This window comes from Mirounga leonina, unplaced genomic scaffold, assembly GCF_011800145.1.
Source record: "Mirounga leonina isolate KUSES-001 unplaced genomic scaffold, KU_Mleo_1.0 Mir_195, whole genome shotgun sequence".
NCBI classification, from domain to species: domain Eukaryota; kingdom Metazoa; phylum Chordata; class Mammalia; order Carnivora; family Phocidae; genus Mirounga; species Mirounga leonina.
Genome location: NW_023270490.1, coordinates 11,246,261 through 11,268,404, shown reverse-complemented (window position 1 = coordinate 11,268,404; position 22,144 = coordinate 11,246,261). Strand labels below are relative to the sequence as shown.

General features: G+C 54.3%; 1 protein-coding gene across 7 annotated transcripts in view; it reads right to left on the bottom strand.

Annotated features, from left to right (window-relative positions):
* Positions 1 to 7,296: 7,296 nt before the first annotated feature.
* OSBPL2 (oxysterol binding protein like 2) overlaps positions 7,297 to 22,144 on the bottom strand; it is a 46,468-nt gene continuing 31,620 nt past the window's right edge. For all 7 annotated transcript variants that reach the window (XM_035025513.1, XM_035025508.1, XM_035025509.1 and 4 more), the window contains 8 exons: positions 18,585 to 18,767; positions 17,007 to 17,114; positions 16,310 to 16,399; positions 14,246 to 14,369; positions 12,505 to 12,633; positions 11,371 to 11,494; positions 10,359 to 10,449; positions 7,297 to 8,622 (listed from right to left, as the gene is read on the bottom strand). In XM_035025513.1, coding sequence (XP_034881404.1) covers positions 8,520 to 8,622; positions 10,359 to 10,449; positions 11,371 to 11,494; positions 12,505 to 12,633; positions 14,246 to 14,369; positions 16,310 to 16,399; positions 17,007 to 17,114; positions 18,585 to 18,767 — 952 coding nt within the window. In that variant the 3' untranslated portion in view covers positions 7,297 to 8,519. The remainder of the gene's footprint in view (positions 8,623 to 10,358; positions 10,450 to 11,370; positions 11,495 to 12,504; positions 12,634 to 14,245; positions 14,370 to 16,309; positions 16,400 to 17,006; positions 17,115 to 18,584; positions 18,768 to 22,144) is intronic.

Below are 22,144 nucleotides of genomic sequence, written 5' to 3'. Positions count from 1 at the left end.
GCTGCGGCAGCTGGCAGTAAGCAAGTGGGGCACACCCACTCGGAGCCCTGTGCCCCCCCCAGCCCGCTCTAGAGACCCCCTCCAAAAGCAAAGCCACCATGTGTGCTGCCTGACGATTTGTCACTTATATGTGTAAACTTTGTGAAGCTTTTTATAAACAGTATCAAAGTGGAAGGTAGTTTTTGTTTTGAAGATTTATTCACGTTGATACACGTAAGTCTGGTGTGTTCATTTTAACTCCTATATGATGTTCTGTGTAATACCTGAAGTATAACCACTTTTTTTTAAAGATTTATTATTTATTTGAAAGAGAGAGAGCACGTGAGCAGGGGAGGGGCAGAGGGAGAGAGGGAGAGAATCTCTAGCTGACTCCCCACTGAGCAGGGAGCCCGACGCGAGGCTCCATCCCAGGACCCTGAGATCATGACCTGAGTCAAAATCAAGAGCCAGCCGCCCAGGTGCCCCTGAAGGACAACCACTTCTTTATCCATTGTCTCGTGATCTAAAGACTCACCAATTTTGTTTTGGAAAATGTAGCTGTTTTTCATTAAAAATGTTGTTTAACAAATAATGAGCTTGTTATTTTTTAATTAGCTAAATACTTTTACTTTTCTTCATTTCATTTCCTAGTATGGTAAATACCAACAGATCAAATCCACACACATGAGCTTCATGGGGGCCTGGATCAATCCTGAAACCCTAGGGTCCCAGAGACCACAGGGGAGAGGGCACGGCCATGAGCCCATGACAGCGAGACCCCCGCACGCGACGCTCCGGGAAACCAAAGACAACAATGGGAAAGTCCAATCTGGCTGCCTGAACATGGGCCAGCAGGCAGGAAAAGTTAGGAAAAATTAAAAAGCTGCCTCAGCAGGGTACAGGGAAACCAACTTTGCAGACCCCGAAGAGCATGCTTCCCTCCCAGCCCGTGGCCTCGCAGGACCCTCACCCGAAGTACTTGCCCTCCTCGAGCCAGGGGCCCGCTTCTGAGGCTAGTTCCACGACAAACGTCCAGCAAGGACAGCGGCCATAGGCAGACGGGTATGGCCAAGGCCCCTGGGTGCACCCGCCCCCCCGGCTGCGGGGCACCATGGGGGACAAGGCAGCAGGGCGGGCGGCCCAGGGGCTCCTGCACGGGCAGCAGGCAGGGCACAGGGCCTGCGGGTGCAACTCGAAAGGGGGCAGGAGACGTGCCCAGACACATCACCAAAGGGGTACAGCCAGCAAGAGGCACAGGAGAAGAGAGCCCACGCCATTATTCATATAAGAAACACAAGTTAAAACACACTGATGAGAAGGGCAGGAGCACGGAGCAGAGAACGTGACAGAACTAAGTGAGGACAGGGCACCTGAGCGGCTCAGTCAGTTAAGCGTCTGCCTTTGGCTCAGGTCATGATCCTGGAGTCTTGGGATCAAGTCCCGCATCGGGCTCCCTGCTCAGCAGGGAGTCTGCTTCTCCCTCTGACCCTCCCCCCTCTCATGTGCTCTCTCTCTTTCTCTCTCTCTCAAATAAATACATAAAAAAATCTTTAAAAAAAAAAAAAAAGAACTAAGTGAGGACACAGCGGCCCGCCCCCTGACAACACGGGTTGACAGGCGGGTTTTTGCGATCGTCTTTCTTTCCTTTTAATGATCCTTTCTTTCTGGGGGGAATTGTAGGTTCAGTCCCAAGGTGAGCAGGGAGTACTGAGAGCTCCCCCATAACCCTCTGCACACACCTCCTCCCACCATTAGCACCCCCGCCGGAGGGCACGTGACAGCCCGTGGACCTGCACAGACACGTGGTGTCGCCAACGGCCCATCTCCCTGCACGCCGGCCGTGCATTTGGACAAATGTGTGACACACGTCCCCAGCATCATAGTGCCGCACTGAGTGGTCTCACTGCCCTGAAGTCCTCTGCCCTCCTCCTGTCCATCTCTCCTTCCTCTCGAACCCGGTAACCGCTGACTGCTTCTTTCCTTTTTTTTTTTTTTGTGGTAAAAAACACAGGACATAAAATGTACCGTCTTAACCATTTTTTAAAAAATATTTTATTTATTTATTTGAGAGAGAGAATGAGATAGAGCATGAGAGGGGGGAGGGTCAGAGGGAGAAGCAGACCCCCCACCGAGCAGGGAGCCCGATGTGGGACTCGATCCCAGGACTCCAGGATCATGACCTGAGCCGAAGGCAGACGCTCAAGGCGCCCCCCAGGTGCCCCTGGGCTGTGAATAATTTATTTTTATTTTTATTTATTTATTTATTTATTTTAAAGATTTATTTATTCATTTGAGAGAGCGAGAATGAGAGAGAGTACATGAGAGGGGGGAGGGTCAGAGGGAGAAGCAGACCCCCCGCTGAGCAGGGAGCCCGATGCGGGACTCGATCCCGGGACTCCAGGATCATGCCCTGAGCCGAAGGCAGTCGCTTAACCAACTGAGCCACCCAGGCGCCCCCCCATCTTAACCATTTTTAAGTGAGCCGTTCAATGGTGGTAAATACATTCATGATGTGCAGCATCAGAGTCCCTGTCGCCTTGTGAAACACTAACTCCCCACCCCCTCTGTCCCCGCCATCCTGCTGCCTCTCATGTTTGGACGACTCTAAGTATGTAATGTAAGGGGAATCCTGCAGTATTTGTCTTTCTGGGATGGGCTTATCTCACTGAGAGCGACGTCCTCAAGCTTTGTCCACGTGGCAGCAGGTGTCGGGACTCCCCTCCTTGTAGGCGTAGATCACATTGTGCTCATCCGGTCATGCCCAGGTGGACACCTGGGTTGCTCCCGTGATTCAGCAATGGTGGGGGACACTGCATTGACATGAACATGCACATCTCTCTTCAGGACCTTGCTTCCCATTCCTTTGGGCACAGAACCACAGCAGAACTACCGGATCATCTGGTAATGCTGTTGGTAACGTTCTGAGGAACTGTCGCCCTGTTTTCCACAGCAGCTGCCCCGCTTTAGACCTCCAGCAACAGTGCACGGGGGTTCCAATCCATCCACATTCTCGCCAACACTTGGTGTGTGCTTGTTTTCGAGAGTCGCCATCCTCAGGGGTGTGAGATGGGGTCTCACTGCAGCTTTGATTTGCATTTCCCACCTGATTAGTGATGCCGAGCATCTTTTCATGGACTCGCTGGCCATTTGTGCATCTTCGGTGCAGTAATGTCTATGGGGTCCTTTGCATATTTTTGGATCAGGTTGTTTTTTGTTTCTTTGGTCTTAGACATTCTCTGCATATTCTCGATGTCAAACCCTATCAAATATTCAATTTGTCTATATCTTCGCCCATTCTGTGGGTTGCGTTTTTACCTGATGATACTGTCTGATGCCCATTAAGTTTTCATCTTGTCCAATATGTCTATGTTTTCTGTTGTCTGTGCCTTCGATGTCCTACCCAAGAAATCACTGCCAAGTCCTATGTCGCTAAGCTTGGGCCCTATGCTTTCTTCTAAAAGTTTCATGGTTGGGGAACCTGGGTGGTTCAGTCAGTTAAGCATCTGCCTTCGGCTCAGATCATGATCCCAGAGTCCTAGGATCGAGCCCCAGGTCAGCTCCCTGCTCAGCGGGGAGCCTGCTTCTCCCTCTCCTGCTCCCCCTGCTCGTGTGCTCTCTTGGTCCAAATAATTAAAATCTTAAAAAAAATAAATTCAAAAAATAAAAATTTCAGGACACCTGGGTGGCTCAGTCAATTGAGCGTCTGCCTTCAGCTCGGGTCATGATCCTGGGGTCCTGGGATCGAGTCCCACATCAGGCTCCTTGCTTCGTGGGGAGCCTGCTTCTCCCCCTGCCTGCCACTCCCCCTGCTTGTGCTCTGTTTCTCTCTCTCTGACAAATAAAATCTTAAAAAAAAACTAAAACTAAAAATTTTGTTTTGGGGTGTGACATTTAGGTCTTTGACCCACGTTGAGTTACTTTTGTAGAAGGTGTGAGGTAGGGGTCCGGTTCTCCCAGCACTGTTTGTTGAAAAGACTGTTCTTTCCCCCTTGAATGGTCTTGACATCCTTGTCATCTGATCGTATATGTTGATGGTGGCTATGAGACGGTATGAATTTTGTCAAGTGCACACGGGGTGAGCTTCACTATAAATACGGGTTAAATCCCACTTCCTCCATTTACCTGCTGTGAAACCGAGGGCAAGCCCACGTTCCTGCACCCTCTTTCCCCCCTCCACTAGTGGGACTGGGTGGTAATTGTGGGGATTAAGCTCCCAAGACAGCAGGTCCTGGCTCTGGCAGTGCTGAGTGCTTGGTGATCCCTGTCATCAGACACGGCAGCCCGTGGGGGAGCCCCTCTTCTATGCAGCTGGGCATCCCGAGGGCGTTACCATCTTGTGGGCCGTCTGTCCTTCTGACCAGAGCCACCATGGCTCTTCAGAGGACTGTCTCCACTCAGCTCATCTGCCCGGAAAGCATGAGGATGCTGGGTGCCTAGGACAGCGGCCAGGCAACAAGGACCCTCAGGTCAGACTAACACTGTGTTCTGGGCATTTCGTTGCTTTCGGCAATAGGCTCCGATTCCCAGGAGAAAAGGGAGATGGTCACTCAGAGCTCCCCACTGCTCAGAGAACACAGACCCCTACACCCATCCAGTGGCCTGCCCAGTGGTGTCACAAGTGCCCCTGAATCCCCTGTCCACCATGACAAGCAATATTCTGGAACAATCCATTTGCTGGGCCAACCCTACAGAACACACTGTCCAAACATCTGACATCAGTGCACGGGGACTCGTCTGTAGCCCAATTGCAGCCCTTTCCAGAGAGGCCAGAACAGCTGAGACAGTGAAAAATTGTTCAGTGCAAAACAAATGTCTACATTGGCCACAGTTGCAAAACAAATGTCAGCTACAACCCATTTTCAAAGAAATTTGGTTTTGGAGCTAGGGTTTAACATTTACCTTTGCAGATCTGCACCAGTCTCCCCCCAAACAATCTAAGAGTGGTTGATTCTGTTTATACAGATGGGTGCTGCCAGTTATTACATATTATAAAAATAAATGCATCTCACTAGCTCGTATTCTTGCCTGACATTTTCATGCTACACTGACAGGATAAACAGTGTTGAAGGCCGGCCACGCACACGCTTGGCCGGAAGCATTCTGGTTCTCAAAGAGACAAAGGAGCTGTACAACCACTGGGCTGACTGTCCACTAAACTCCCAGCAAGAGACACCAAACATGCTGTTTTCACTTTGCAAAACCCGCACACGGAGAATGCAGAAGCCAGTGAAGCCCAAAGTAATTTGCCCTATCAGGGACCCCAATCTTTGCACCCACTGCGGACCCAACAAAGTCCTTTGGAAGATGTTTGAAAGTCTGGACATTGAGATGAGAGAAACGGGACAGGGGGAGCTCTGTACTGACTGAACTTTGCCCCGGGCCCGCCTGTCCCCCGCAGCTCTTCACGGCCCCTGCCCTTCCTGTTGGAAGGCAAGGGGAAGTGTTACTGGTGCTTCTGAGCTCGAAGTTTCCCAGCGCCGCCATGCTTCTCACGGATACTGGGGACTGGTAAAGCCAGTCAGTCACCATCTCTCTTGGGGAGCACTTTTTCTCGAAGAGCCAGTGTCCTGAGAAGCAGCTTCTGGCCGGGGCTGCCCAGAGGGCTGGCTGGATCTCGGGGAGCCTCCCGGAGTTTCTCTTGTCCTGCTCGGATTTCCTGATCCTGTGTTCCGACAAGGACCCCGCAAGCAGGAGGTGTGTCCTCCGCATTCACCGTAAACACCTCCCCAGTGGGTCGCTCCACGCTCCGTCGGACACAAGGCCAGCGCATGGGCCCTGGGCCTGCCCGGGGCTCCCAGAGGCCACCAGGGCTGCACCCGATACCTCTCCAAGTGCCGGACCCGCTGGGTCTGACATGGGTCCCCTACACCAGATCATGTGTCTGGCAGGTCTGCGGGCTGACCCTCCCACAAGCATGGGCAACATGAGCTTTGCGGGTGGGGTTGGAAGGGGATGCGGTGGCCTAGAAAGCCCTCCGAGCTGCTCCTCAGAGGCACCCTGCCGGCGGCCTCTCCGGCCTCCACCTCGTTGTGGAGGACCTCGCCGACATTCCCAGGCAGCCGCTACCCTCCCAGAGCGCCGTGTCTATGAGGAAAAGCCCTTGGGACCGTCGTGTTTCACATCCGCCCGTGCGGAGACAAGAGTGCTCTGGCGGCTTCTGGCTTCTGTGGCAGCCTGGCATGGCAAAATGCGGTGATGTCCCTGAGGGACCAGGGCCTGCTTCTCCACTGCCTGCTCCCGAGCACAAGCCACACCCTAGCTGGTGCGGGTGATGTCCTGGGCCTGGCCACTCCGGGACAGACTTGTGCCAGCCCCGCGACCCAGACAGGACTGTCCCCAACACGAGGCGGCCTGTGAAATCTGGTCAGCGCCAGGGGGCCCCATGACATTAGTTGATACCGTACACAAGACAGACTCCAAGACAGCGTCTGTCTGTCCATGGCGAGATCTCCAGTGGCTCTTGATAAATGCACAGAGTCCAGGGACATGTAACTGAACCCTAACTTCAAAAGGAAATAAAACCAAAATACCAAGTTCTTTGGGGAAAGCATGCTCTACTTTTCATTCTCCACGGATGTTCTAAGCTACAAAAGGACTCTAAAAAGCTCCTGGGCCCTTATGCCAAAGCCACAAGGACATCACGTGGCCAAGAAGGCCATCACATTCCACACAGGCCAAATGCATCAGTAGCAGGTGCTCGTTTTTTAAAATGCATTTTCTACCGGAAACCTCTTTATTACAGACCAACATCTGACGTCCGAGATTATCAAGGGGCACAAAGTAGAGGCAGTAACTTTACGTGTCAGCATCTGCAGAAACGGCAGGTTAAAATCCATAAGCCGAGTGACAGGGGCCCCTTGGACACACTGGGCCCTGGCGCCGGCTGTCCTGCCCCCCTCCTCTGGCGCCTGGGCTGGGCCCAGGCCAACACACCCCTGACCCTGAGACCCGGCCTCGTCGGCGGACTTAAAAGCACAAAACTTGCTGGCCAATGACCAGTGGCCGTGAGAAATGGATTCATCCAGAAGAAGTCGTTAAAATGCCCTAACTCCTGTCATTTTAAATGTGTCCTAGGGTTGTGCCCTTGGACAATTTCAGCTTGCGCTCGCCCCCAGAAAACGAGCCCAGCCCCGGCCACAAAGGCCTCCCCACGCAGACAACCAGACACCCCAAAATCTGCTCTTGGAACAGCGTCCCCAGGGTAAACCCTGCGCCAGTGGCTCCGCTCATGTCCCCGTCGAGCAGATTCTCTCGATTCCTCCCTCCACCCTGGCTTCCTGTGTCCAAAGCCACAAAATCAAGCCTTCAGAACAAGTATTGGCTTTTAAAAGAGTTTTAATTACAAATGTGATGTTGAAGCCTGGACACACAGGGACGACACCCTCTCATGGAGAACCCGCCATTCCCTACATACGACTGCGTGTGGGCCTGAGTGTGCAAGTGTGTGCATGCGTTCAGAGGACGGCCTTCCGCTCAGAGCCCTGCTGCGCCCTGTGGTGTTGACATTTCTACAGGAAGACCACAGTCACTTGAACAGATGTTTGCTAAAATGGACATACACCTATTTTTTGTTAAATAACTTTAATTACAGGGCTGTGAGCAAAGGCTGCTGCGGACCCTCCCGTGGGGCACACCCGCTGTGACTCACCCGCGTCTGAATGTGCATGCTGGGAAGACGGGGACACAGCTGGGAACAGTGACACTCTGTGACGTGGTGTGGCCTGCACTGACCAGGACGCCCTGGTGACAAGGGGTGTGGACGAGGCCAGAGGCGGGGCTCCCTTCACGGCTGGGAGCCGCCCAGGGGGTTCCATCAGCACCCCTCCAGGTTTCCAGCTGTCCCAGGGTGTCATGGGAATGCTTCAGTTTGGATAGTATACAATTGGTGATTAATGCATATCTTGCTTTTCAGCAAAATACTATTCAAGTAGTTTTAACTTAAATATTTTAAAAGTAATCTTTACATTATCGAAGATTGGTAAAAAATACAGAATCTGACAACTTTTCATTTCATTCAATCTGATGCTTTGAAAATCTTCACTCTTGTATTACCTTAATTCCTGGCCTGTATAAAGCTCTTCAAAGGATTTTTTTCAAGATCCATCTTCCCCTGTTATCGGTTCACATTCAAAACAGTCTCAGAAACCCTTCTGCGTTACAAGGAGGACTATGGAGGGATTTATGACTAAAGGAGCCCCCCTGGTCGCGGACTTTAGTGATAAACTTTACAAGGAAGAGGGTGCCGTCAGCTACACAAGCCCAGCCGAGTCCCGTCATGTGAAGGGACTGCAAAGGATTTTCCTTTTCCACCCTTAATGAGAACATGATGATCCCAAGTGAAGCTTTATGAAGAGACTGCAACAGCAGTAAAATGTTTGGCAAAATCAAAAGTTAATTAGAATAAAATCCTCGACCGGGGATGGTGCTGTCGCCACGAACATAGTCGTTGGAAAAGCCGGTTTCTGCCGCGACCAGAGTTCTGAGCAGCCGCTTGACGGAGTCCAGCCTCCGGTCCCGGGGTCCGGGGCCACTCCAGCCCCTCAGTAGATATCCGGGCAGCGTGAGAAATTCCGCTCAAAGTAACCCCCTGTGTACAACCAGTCAGGAGTCCCCGTGTGCGGGTTGCTGCCCTGGTGGAACCACCTGCAACACAGACGAGGCGCTCAGGAGGCGAGAGCACAGTCAGGGCCGCGGTCCCTCCCACGGGGTGTCCCCATGGCAACACGCAACCCTCAGCGGGGCCGGGGCAGCGACTTCAGCTGAGAAGGCTTAACCACATTTTCACTCGGACTCTCCCCTCCAAACAAGCCTGGGGTCCGCTTCACCAGCAAAACCTCAAGGATTTAACAGAAAACACGCTGGGCCATCAGCAGAGGCTGCCTGGCTGCTCAACAGCGCCCGCACCTTTCAAGGTGGGAAGGCGCACAGTGCCGCCTTCCCTCAAAGCCTGCGTCGACCTGGGGAGAGGGGAGAGCCTGCAGGCAGAGGGACAGTGGTGGCTGCCACCGGGCTGCGTTTCTGGCCGTGCGCCCTAGGAGGCCCCCACTGGCTCCTGTGGGACACCTGTGCCCTGTGCAAACCACCATCCCCACCCCCCGTGCCCCTGCGCCTGCAGCCCCCCACACCCCCGCCCTGTGGCCCCGTGCCTGCGGCCCCCCACACCCTCGCCCCCCACCCTGTGGCCCCACACCCCCCTGCCCCTGCGCCTGCAGCCCCCCACACCCCCGCCCCTGCTCCTACAGCCCCCCACCCTCCACCCCGTACCCCCACTCCTGCAGCCCCCCTGCACCCCCCTCCCCCCTGCCCCTGCAGCCCCCCCACCCCACCCCCTGGGCCACCTCCACTTCTGTTGCACAACATGAAGACAACAGAGGACGCCTGCAAGTTATCATAAAGTGGATGTGGGGGGCTCACAAAGTAGAAGTCACCATCTCAGGACAAAATATCGTTATCTCCACAATATATTTTTTAAATCAACCACTTAAAGAAAAACAATGAAAGATTAACTCTTTTCAAGCCTTTTCTGGGAACAAAGGCAATTCCAAATATCAAACTACTGAAAGCACGATACTAATCAAACTGGGAGCCCAAGCACGAAGAATTGGTTTTAAAAATGTTGGTCACATAACCGTCACTGGAGGTGATCGTCCTGGGCCTGGAGAACAATTATGACAAAGTATGAAGTGTGACTGGAAAGAATACGGAGTGAACAGCTCAGAACCACCTGAAGACTTCTGTAGGACGAACACTTTAAGGTGCGTATTTTTAGTTATGCTCAAGTGTCACGGCACTTACCTGACTGAACTGTGACTCCTGACAAACTACAACTGCCCCCATCCTGCAGGGAGGCAGCAGGAGGCAGCCCAGGGCTGGCAGTGGCCGCTCCCCGTCTCCCCGTCTCCCACCTGGTCTGAGCACAGGCGTGTCCTGACCTGCAGGCCCCCCCCATCCGCACTACCTTGTCCCCGGCCGTGGCCACTCAGGCCCCCTGTGCCACGTGGCAGGTGATGTGCAGAACAGCAGCCGTGTCCGTGGCAGGGCCACGGGGTGATGGCTGAACACACGGCTTCTTCCACAGCGCTGCCCTTCTGAAAGCTGTGTTTGCCTCCCCTTAATGGCTTGCTTCAGACTACGTTTCCTTTTAAAATGTGCCCTATTTGAGCGGAGCACTCAGGGTCAGACACGCCGGGGGCAGGACTGCGAGGCCCGGGCCTGAGCTGACCTGTGCTGGCACCGCGGGGTGCATGCTCGCCTCCTGGGAGACTCGGCCCGTCTGTGCCATGGGCCCCACGTTAACGGGACCCCGGAAGAGCTTCTGCTCAGCCACAGGTGCACGTGGGGCCCTTGCCACTGCCCCCTCCCTGCCACCGAGGCCTCACCTCGTCTGCCACTCGGCCTCTTGTTTGGCTCGCTCCCTCCGGGCCTCCCTCTGCTTCTCCTCTAGCCGCTCCTTCTCCTGGCTCGCCAGATCTGAGGGCCAAGCACACGGTCTGGGTCAGGAGTCAGGCTTGACAGTGAAGCTCCCAGCTGACCTCAAGCAGAGGTGAGCGCTAAAGGAAGCAGATGCTGGAACTGCCCCATTCCAGACCTGAAACGAAAGTCCCACTGGCCAGAAATGTCATCATCTGCAAACCAGACTCCGGGGCGAGGGTAGGGTGGTGCCCGGACACCAGCAGGGCTTCGGGGAGAGGCAGGCCGTGTGCCCCCACCACGCAGGGGCGCGCAGCAGAACCTGTGAAACAGCATCACGCAGGGGCGTGGTGAGGCTCACGGGCAACTCAACCCACAGGGCAGGGTCAGCAGGAGCCACTTCCTGTGGACGTGACCCACAGCTAGCTGCCACGCGGGAGCCCGAGGACTGCTGCCCGGTTGCGAGTGTGAGCTCAGAGGCTGGCTCTCGAGAGCGGGGGGGGGCTGCCCGCCCACCCGCCTGCCCTGCACATCCTCTCCACTGAACACCAACCATGTAAACAAGTCCCAGGGCCACTTCAGACAGCCTTCCGGGGGTGTCCCGGGCTGCCAGCCTGACCCGAGGCAGCGGGGGAGCGAGCACGTGGCCAGCTCCGTCACACAGACACGTCCACAGTATGTGAGCCAACTAGCCTGGAACATGGGGCCTATGCTGACTTTTAACGGACAAAATGTGCAATCTTTGGAACATTACCCTAATGTCTGTTGACGCTAATAATAAAACCTCGGGGACTTATATTTTGCACGCATTCGGTTTCATTTTTCCTGTAATTTAATGCATCGTATTTGCAAAAGGGTCTGGAACAGGCTAGAATTCTTAAAACTCTTCCAGCATGGAGAGCATGAGAAGCACTGTCCTGCACGTCCCCGTCTGTCCACCTGCAGCCCGTGCGCCCCTCCCCCGCCAGCCCGCGTGCGCACCCATGTCGCCGTTCTCCATGCCGCGGATGTCGGGGCGCAGGCGGCAGTCCGTGGGGGCCAGGGTCTTCTCCATGCCACTCTGCAGCTCGTTGAGGCTGACGGTGAAACTGGTGAAATTGTACATCTGGAGAGAGACGCACAGACAGTTACCACCAACGGTACTGGTTTCTGCGCCCGGCTCACAGCTCGAAGCCGCTGGAGCAGCTGAGTGTCACCAGCTCCTGGGGGACTGCCTGCAGATCCCCCTGCCTGGATGCGGCCTGAGAGCCCCACAGCGCGCCCCTGCCCCAGGCAGGTGCGGAGAAGGTCCCTGCCGCCACCTCAGATAGGGGTCCAGGCTGTGCTCCAGCTCTGCTCCTGGGGCCCAGGGGCACCCAGCGTCTGTGGGCAGCTCCACACACGTAGGGAACCAAAGGAGGGAAGAGCAAGCACTACTTGTAAAAGGAATTCCCTGAAAAGAAATACGGCTTTTTTTCTGTTCCGTCATACCATTTTACACCCTGCTGAGAGCAAACTGTGGCTATGCTACGTAATATGCACACGGGGATATTTTGTTTCCTTTTGCTTATTTTACAGTGTCCTGCTACGTTAATAGGGTGTGAAATACAATAAAAAATTGTATAACGTGTTGTATATGTAACTTACATTTGAACAAAACAATTAACGATAGATATCAAAATAAACTTATTACACAATGTTCTTGCATTTATTAGCTTGTTATATGTAATACAAATTGTAAGTGTAATTTTCAAAATAACAAAACGCATTTAAACCTCTAAGTTGATAAGTCAGAAAACAAGGTCTCAGACCGATTTGGAAGGCCCTTCAGGAAGACCCAGCCGGTGCAGGCTGTCTAGAGCAGGCAGTCATCACACCATGCGCGTGCTGGGGCGCGTCACGCCCACACGACATGTTGGCAGAGCACAGCCTTCGCTGCAGGGAGGTCAGGCCAAGGCCAGGCCTCGGCTGGGGCTCCAGGAGGGCCAGGAGCCCCCACAGGCTCACGCTGCAGCACGGTCCAACCCAGAGACAGAGGGCCCCTCTGCCTTGGGACAATGGCCTGAAGAACAGCTGAGGGGCCGGGCCAGGGGTTGGCGGCACAGAGAGGCCCAGACTTGCGGGGGGCATACGAACCTGGGCAGAGTTGGGGGGCCGAGTGTTGACCCTCCAGAGTAGCTTGCTGCCAGGAATGACCTGCACCGTCTCCTGAACCTCGGGCACGGAGTCCAGCACGTCGCCATCAGCTTTCTGGGAGCCGTTGTCCTGAAACACAGAAAACTTGAGATAGCCAGCCTGGAGGGACAGCTACTCTTGAGCAACTGTCTGGCCAGCGATGGCCCTGGGCAGGGCAAGATGCGCTCGCCAGTGAGGAGATACGGTGGTGTTCTCTCTTCTGGGGCCCCCGAGAGAGAGCAGACGTCAGCAGCCAGGCAGCGCTTTCCTGTGGGGAGAAGTGCACGCAGCACAAAGCGATGCTAGCGAGTCTGCTCCCTGTTGGAGGGGGCCGTGCCTTCCCCAACAGCTGGTCCGGTTCAAGCTAAGGGTGGCTCTCCTGAGCCAGAGACCATCCCCACACGCTGCGGCTCTCCCTGCAGCGAAGAACTGGCTCACGGAGGGGTGCCTGAATGGCTCAGTCGGTTAAGCAGCTGCCTTTGGCTCAGGTCATGATCCTGGAGTCCTGGGATCAAGCCCTGCATCGGGCTCCCTGCTCGGCAGGGAGTCTGCTTCTTCCTGTGACCCATCCCCATCTCATGCTCTCATTCTCTCTCTCAAATAAATAAATAAAGTCTTAAAAAAAAAAAAAAGAACTGGCTCACGTCTGGGATTTCATGGTATCTCAGTGCTTCTAGGCTGAACCCCAGCTGGAGACCACCTCTGAAGAAGAAGATGCAACCACCACCTTACTTTTCAAACTCAGTGGGGCCTAGAGAAAGACGTGGGCCCCCACGTGGCTGTTCCAGAATGCTGGAGTATGATGAGGTGGCCTCAGGACCCCCCAGCTGACTCCAACAGGGTTTGGTGCTATTGGCCATAGGCTATGGGGTTTGCTGCCAGAAGCTCAATAGAGGCCATTCAGGGATGAGTGTTCACGTAAAACCACCTCTCACATCTAGGCTACCCAAAGGACAATGAAGCCAAGCTAAGGCATTAAAAGCCAATCCTCAATGGATTTCCCGTTCTAAATCTGTGTGGTCTTTAAATGAAACTTTCTTTTTAAGTCAAAGAGCACCATTAGAGAAGAATGCCACACAGCCAGACACTGAAACCCTGGGGGAGGCCCAACACCTTTAGGACAGAAATACCAAACACTGGGTTTGGCCCATGACTTCTTACCTCAAAAAATCGGACATCTCTTTTGAACTACCACTTCTAGTTTGAAGCTCAAGAATAACTAGCCCTAAGATCATCAGAATTCCAAAGCTCCAGGGGAAAAGTATCTTTGCCAAAACTTTTCGACTGTGGAATATATTACCTGGCTCTCAGAACTAAAAACACAGACATGACCTTCTCTTGATTTCTGAAGAGGGTCTAAGCGAACAAGGTTCAAGAACACAGGAAGGGTATGAAGAAGCACTCAGAGCACAGGGTTCCCAGAGAGAAGCGCAGGTGCACTTGGATTCTGCCAGGCTTAGGGGGCACGGGGAGGCACCAAGGAACCCAGCCCAGCCGACAACAGCCGCCTCTGCACAGCCAACATGCAGATAAACCCGAGCCCCATGGAGCGTCCAGACAAGCAGGCTCGCACCGACAGGCAGAATCTAGGACCCCACAGCCAGCCAGCAGAGGGAAGGCTGATTCCCAGCACTCCAGCAGCCGAAAGCCCTGCCCCCCGCCCCGGCCCCGGGGGCCACCCTTGGGGAAAGCAACACCTTACCGGCTGTGCCTTGCTCAGCTGGTCACCTCTCCTCTCCCGTTTCTTGAAGGACTCATATGCAGCAGGGTCTATGCCCCACAAACACTCTGTCCATTTTCCATAGATCATAAAGAGCTTCTTTTTGCTGCAAAGGAAATTATTTTATTTATTTTTTTAAAGTTTATTTTTTTTAGTAATCTCTACACCCAACTCACAACCCCGAGATCAAGAGTTGCGTGCTCTTTCAACTGAGCCAGCCGGCACCCTGTCAAAGGGAATTTAATCAAAAATCATTCATCTAAACATGCAGCACCTTAATTTTGACCATGGAATAAATGCCCGTTCTGGCTTGTCTTCTTATAAATGTTAGGACTTCTCTGGACATAAGTGCAAAGAGGAAAATCTGCCTTTTAGGGCCCCTGCTCGGGCCTGATTCGCCAAAGCAGCAAAGAGGATGAGGACACATAGCCCCGAAGGGTGGCTGGCAGGGCCCTGCCACCCAGAGAAGGTGAGAAACAGGGGGCGTCTGGTGTCATGTAAGCCTGCATTGCCTGTCTGGTCACCATCCCTGAAATGCACAAACTTCCACGCACTGTGTCCCACCCCCAATAAATCACATCAATAGCCCTTCAATTTCAATATAACTGCAAATCGGATGCCCACATCATCACTCGCCTGCTTTTTTCATTTAATAATAATCTCTGGAGACTTTCCAGGTCAACCACCAGAGCACTCTGCCTGATTCCAAAAGGAACGCCAATAGTGTAGGACCGTTTTGTTTTTTCTTTTTTGCATCCTCCTGCAGGGAAAGCACAGTGGCCATGCGCTCCCTGGAAATACTACTCTGCCAGGCGTGTGACATCCTGGGAGGGCACCCCTGTCTCAGAGGCTCAGCCTGGAAAACTAGCACGCAGGGAGTGGTGGGGGGACACTCGGCCAGTCCTCACTCAGCAGACACTTTGGCCAACATGGTCTGTCTCCAAGAAGTAGAGCATTAGGAAAGAGCTCACTCCAATTTGGGACAGAAAACCAGAAAATCAGAACAGGGTTTGCAGCCCCTAAGGGCTGGTGAGCGTGCCTCAAGGCATGGCACGGGCTCCGCTTCTATAGCCCGCGTCTGTACGCAAGCCGACCACAGTCTCTGCTGGGGTTGTTTCCACCAGGGAGAGGCTGTTCGGGCGCGGTCATGAAGAGAACTGCTGTCCTCCAAAGTCTGCGGGCTGAGTCCCGACTTACTTCAGTGGGCAAGGTGCTCAGAGTCTAAAGCCTAAAAGCATCTCACAGGCCATTTGAGCAGGTGACCTTCTGCTACCCAAAGAGTAGGAAGAAGGAGCAAAAGCACCCACTGCTTTACACTGGAAACTTGTTTCTGATTAAAAATGTGTCGGGGGCTCCTGGCTGGCTCAGTTGGTAGAGCACGTGACTCTTGATCTCGGGGTGGTGAGTTCAAGCCCCACGTTGGGTACAGAGCCTACTTGTAAAAAAGAAAAAAAAATGTATGGCTTTCGGAGCTGGCAGGAGTTTCATGACATTATATAAAACCCAAATTCCTTACTGGGGAAAAAAAATGGGAAATTTGAGACCAAAAACATAAGGTAAGTAACCCAAAGGAGAGAAAACCCCAGAAAATCTGTTGTGGACTCTGACCGTTTCTCTGCTCACAAACACTTTAAAAGCCCTCATAAGCGAGGGTTGGAGCTGTGCCGACGACCGGTAGCAGGCGCTGCTAGAGAGGAGGAGACTCACGTTCACGTTTCCAACCTCAGCTCTGGTTGCAAAGCCGCAGGATTAGCTCTCCGTGAGGACGCCTAATTTCCTCACGTCCATTTTATCAAAAGAAAACAGACGCAGATCTTTCATCCTCAAGAGACGGACAGACAGACCCCACTCACTCACAACCCAGAGACGACACTTAAAACTAATCCTTCGTCCCCTTGCAGACTCAATAAGGAAATGTCTTTTCTAAACAGAAGAGAGTCATCATTTTTCTCTCCCATGAACAGACGTCACTGGCATGATGGCATCGCTAACAAGGTGCGCGCACGCCGTAGGAGCCCGGGCTGAACCGTCCATGCGTAGACCTACTTTTTGTCTTGAATGTGCCCCTCCACTTTGTGAAGTTCCTTCCCGAACAATCCACAGGGTTTAAAATGAAGCACACACTTATCTCCAGTTCTGCGGGGAAAACAAACACAGGCTTCTGTTGTGTGATGAGAAATGGCCGGGGGAGGTGAACGGGGAAGGAGAGGCGGCCAGGGTGGGGGCGGCGGTGGGCATGTGGGGGAGCTCGCTGCGCCGACCGAGAGGTTCCAACCCTGACGGCGGCACGCTTCAGTACATACACTAAACATCACCTAAGTTTCCAATTTAAGTGCGTGAATTTTATGATATGCAAACAATATCTCAATAAAGCTGCAGGAAAACAAAGCCGATAGGTCATGAGCTCCTAGGAAGAAGGTATGGACAGTGGGTAACGTTTGAGGATGGTAGTGACTTTCTCATCTGGGAATCACACCATCCTTCAGTGTAGTTTAAAATTTCAAAATAAATTCACTATTGTGACTAACACGAAAACAGGAAGCAACAAGGGGCACCAGAGACGAACCAGCACCGACCAGCACCCGCGCCAGGGAGCACTGGGCCCGGCCCTCCGTGCAAGCAAGACACACCCCGAGGACGGACACAGCCGCAGGGAGCAGGGCGGAAGCGCCTCCTCGAGGATGCAGCGCGTCTGCACGTCCCACGCATTCTGTGACCATCACGGCACCTTGGGCACTATTACCTGTGGTTTACAATCTCCACCGTCCCATACTGCTCTATCCAGAGCTTCCCGATGATCACGTTATGTACACAGCAGGTGGGGTTGGTCCAGGTGTAGGCCTCATTGTGTCTGGGAAACATGCCAGAAAACAAGCAAGTCAGAGGCCAGCAAAGCAAAAGACACTGCGTGACCTACGAAGCGAAATACCAGACAGAATTAAACCATAATTGCCTTAAAACCCGTACAAGAGCCGAGTATTGCTTTGAACTCCCTCCAACGGTGGCGATTTACTTAGCATTTGTTTGAAATTTATTTCTGCTTTCCTTTGTAGCATCAACAAAGCTTTCTACTGAAATGTCAGGACAAGTTAATAAGCGACAGGAGACCACCGAGACAGAGAGACACGGCTGTCCTGGGAAGCTGTGGGCACACCAGCCCCTCCACCAGCAGGAGCCACATGCCCCGGGCCGGCCCAGGGTCGTGGGGAGCCGCTCCATGGCAGGAACGCTGGGGCACACGCGACTGCCGAGAACAACCTTCCAAACACTTTGCGTGTCCTCCTTATGCTCCCCAAAAGGCCTGACCCAAAGAGAAAGCCCCACAAAGGTGGATCAAGGGCACAGACCCGTGTTTTGAGGGAGGCCATGTCAGGGAGCCATACTGAAGGGCAGAGAGCAGCTCAGAGCAGAAGTATTCAGGATAAATACCTGGAACCCCTCAAATTTCCAGGGGGAACCCAAACGCATTAATCAATAAGGTTTGCCACGTTTCAGTTCTGCATGCCTCACCTCAAGAAAGCAAAGACCACCGCAAGACAGGCACGCTTCCCAGAAAAGGGGGTGCCCTCACTGGGCCCAGAGATGCATGGGACTCAGGTACTGCTATTCTCTGGCCACCAGCCACGAAGCAAAACTGATACCAGATGCTTCATTACAGCAGGCTACGGTGAGCAAGACTAGCACCTCCGAGAACCAGCAGCTCTCCGCGGCCTGGACCCATCTAACAATGGTTTTGCAACATCCAGGCAATTGCTAGAGACTCGGCTGTTGCTTTGCGAGATGTCTGAGCAACACTGCATGGGGGAGCGTTGGGATGAAGGTTTAACAGGTCTGTGGGCAGCCTCCAGGACGCCCCTCAGTGTTCCCTACCTCCTGGGATTCAGCCCGCGTCTCTCTCCTGCCCTCAAGCAGGGCTGGTCTGTGTGACCAACGGGGGTTTAAGGTTAGGGTCACTTCTGAGATGAGGTCATAAAAGACACCATGGCTTCTGCCACCCCAAGGGGCCCTGAGCCAGGGCGGCCTACTATGCGGCTCCCCGGTCCCAGCCCTCAGGAACCGCGTGGGAGGGCAAACGGTGGCTGTTGGAAGTTCCTACGTCCGGGAACAGCTAGCAGCAGTGGCGATGAAGGCGATTCAGGTCACATGGGGCGCACAGCAATCAGGCGTGCGAACTGCGCCCGTCCCGGGGAGGGGTCTGACAGGGAGTTCCCATCTGAAGGGGCTCCTGCAGTTGGAAAGGCCTGAACAGAGAAAGGCTGTGACCCCCACACTGGAAGGAAGAGTCTGCGTTTCTGTTCAGGTTCCCGGCCGCCGCACTCACTTGAGCAGCTCCAGCGTGATGGTGCCCCGGGGCTCGGCCTCCACGCTCTTGCCCCAGAACTTCAGCTTCGGGTAGATGGAGCCGTGAAACAGGAAGTCCTGATTGAGGCCTTCTGAATAAAATGCACTAACCGGGGGGTGGTGGCTGACCTGTTCAGATATGAATCTGAATCCTAAATCTTCCCTAGGCACAAAAACAAGAGGGGAGAGAGCCACATCAGAGACCGTCAAATCCGACAAAGGCCGGCTCAGCACCCCTCTCGGGGGAACCCCGCAGCCCCTGGCACGGCAGGCCCACCCCAGCCGTGTCCAGGATGGGCACTGAGAAAGGCGAACGCACGCTCCATGCCCCCTCTCCCAGGGGGCAGAAATATCCACCACCTGCTCTCTGACAGCCTAATGCTGACACTCCACACAAACACACACACTTGCACACACATCCACTGTGCCTCTGGGGCACATCTGAACACTAGACAGAACAAGGAATAGTGCAGAGGGGCCTCTTCCACCCTGACCCTCTGCTCACAGCTCCCCCCTCCCCCCCGGAACATGCAGATCTAGATGTGTCTCTTGGAACCAGGGACGTAGAGGCCCCGATACCAAACTGCCATCTTAGTCCTCGAGGGACGCCCAGCGCCTAAGGGGGTTCTTCTCTAGCCTTCTTCTAAGGCTTCTGGAAGTTTTGTGATGGAATGTCTGATGCCCCAAGACACTCCTGGCCAGGAAATAGGATTTTTGGTACACGCTCTTTTTCAATAAAAATGTCAGTTCTTAATTGTTCTGGAACTGTGAATACACCTACAGTTGTAGTCATTAAAAATTATAAAAGCTAAACCACATAATTACTAACTTAACTGGAATCAGAATTTCCAATCGTTACAGAGAAAGAAAAGTTGAAAAATTTGATTTTAAAAGGTTGCCTACCAAGGTATGTAATTTACAAAATGAACACTTGTCTAAGAAAAGAAAGTGCTATTTTTGGTTCTACAGGAGCAATCTGTAGGGAAAAAGACATGGAGCATGACTTGGTTCAGTTATGTAGCTCCTCAAACAGGAAGACCCCTCAGGGCCCTGCCCGCAGGGCATAGGCCACACGTGCGACCTGGACACCAGGACGTGACACACGGCACCTGCAAGGTTAGGAGGAAGGCTCATTTCTCTGTCAGTGGAAACTGGCTCAACCCCTGAATGAAGTTCCTGGAAAAGACGAATAGGAAGGTGTGTCGCACCATGTCCAGCATCTCGGGGTCATTCAGTCTTTTAATCCGTACTGCTTGTCTCCCGTTGTCTAAAACTTCTTTTATATTATGTTTTAATTTTTCTTTCCAAGATATGTTAATGGTGCTTTTGAATAAATGAAAATACTAACAATTTCCTCAGAGCTAGACAAGGTCAGAATCTCGACCACGGCAGGGAGTAACTGTCGCTCAAGAGGCGTGATTCTAGAAAAGAAAGAACTGTCCACGTGAATTCAGAACAAAATTTCCCTGGAGAGTGACTGTCGGGGCAGGTTTTTCCCTCAGGTGGGCCTCAGTTTCCCCGTCTCTGAACTGAAGAAGGAGGGACTTGCCCTCTACACCCAGGGTCCCCTCCTGGCTGCCGTCGCCCGCGAGCACACCCCATGGCAAAACCGTGCCTTCTGACCCGCCAGCCTTCTCGAGGGAATGGGATTTCGAAAGCAGCACTCAGTGCCAGCCAGCCGGTCAGTCCCTCAGAACAGCGGGCCGCTGCCCCCAAGGCCAGCAGCATGCAGTGGGGGGGCCACGTGGGGGGGGTCCACGCGGGGGGGGGCACGCGGCGGGGGTGCCGCGAGGTGAGCGGCAGCCAGACCCAGGCGAGAGCCTGACACTAGACATTTCTGTCGCTTCCCCAACTGCTAAGGGGTTTCCGTGAAGACGTGCGTGGCTACGGGTGACGACTCTGCCCGCAGACGTCAGAAACCAGGGCCGACGCTCGCCCCCTGCACACGCTCGTCAGCGCCGCCACACGCCCCGAGCGCGGACTCAAGCGGACCAACACCCCAGTTCCCACAAGCGCGTGCTCCCTTTGAAGAACTCGTGATCGTTAACGCACGTTAGCACGGGCAACAAAGAGCCCGAGAAGCACGACCTGAAGGACTCCTGAAACCCAGACACCAGGGACCACACAACGCGCGCTCTCTCACGACCGAAGGCAGCAGCGCCCGGCACCACACGCGAGGCGCGCGCACACGTCAGACGACAGGCGGCGTGACTCCGCACAAGCGCGTCGCATCGTGGGGACACGAGGACGGCACGAGGCGAGGTGGCAAGCATACAAATTACCACAGTCACACCGTGTGAACACACACACGACACACGACACGCGGAGGAAATCCACCAAAACATTAACTCTACAGGATCACGTCTGACTCGTCTCACTTTGCTCAACCTACACGTTTTCCACAAGGAACATGCTCTATAATTAAAACACAAACTTTTATTTAATAAAACATTCCAAAAAGCTCTCCACAGGACCCAGGGAGAGGTGGAGTAAAAACTACTCTTGCCCTCGCCAAACGCCCCACAGAGGACTGCGCACGCTCACACTTCCGGGGTCCCACGCTCACGCTCCCAGAGCCCCACGCTCACGCTCTCAGAGCCCCACGCTCACGCTCACACTCCCAGAGACGCACGCTCACGCTCTCAGAGCCACACGCTCACGCTCCTGGAGCCCTACGCTCACACTCACGCTCCCAGAGACGCACGCTCACGCTCCCGGAGCCCCACGCTCACGCTCCCATAACCACACGCTCACGCTCACACTCCCGGAGCCACACGCTCACGCTCCCAGAGCCGCACACTCACGCTCCCAGAGCCCCACGCTCACACTCTCAGAGCCACAAGCTCACGCTCCCGGAGCCACACACTCACGCTCCCAGAGCCGCACACTCACGCTCCCGGAGCCACACGCTCACGCTCACGTTCCCAGAGCCCCACGCTCACGCTCACACTCCCGGAGCCGCACACTCACGTTCCCGGAGCCACACGCTCACGCTCCCAGAGCCACACGCTCACACTCACACTCCCGGAGCCGCACACTAACGCTCCCAGAGCCGCACGCTCACGCTCACGCTCCCAGAGCCCCACGCTCACGCTCTCAGAGCCACACGCTCACACTTACACTCCCGGAGCCGCACACTCACGCTCCCAGAGCCACACGCTCACACTCACACTCCCGGAGCCACACGCTCACGCTCCCAGAGCCACACGCTCACACTCACACTCCCGGAGCCGCACACTCACGGTCCCAGAGCCACACGCTCACGCTCCCAGAGCCACACGCTCACACTCACACTCCCGGAGCCGCACACTCACACTCACGCTCCCGGAGCCCCACGCTCACACTCACGCTCCCGAAGCCGCACACTCACGCTCCCGGAGCCCCACGCTCACACTCACGCTCCCGAAGCCGCACGCTCACGCTCCCGGAGCCGCACGCTCACACTCACGCTCCCGGAGCCACACGCTCACGCTCCCGGAGCCACACGCTCACACTCACGCTCCCGGAGCCGCACGCTCACACTCACGCTCCCGGAGCCCC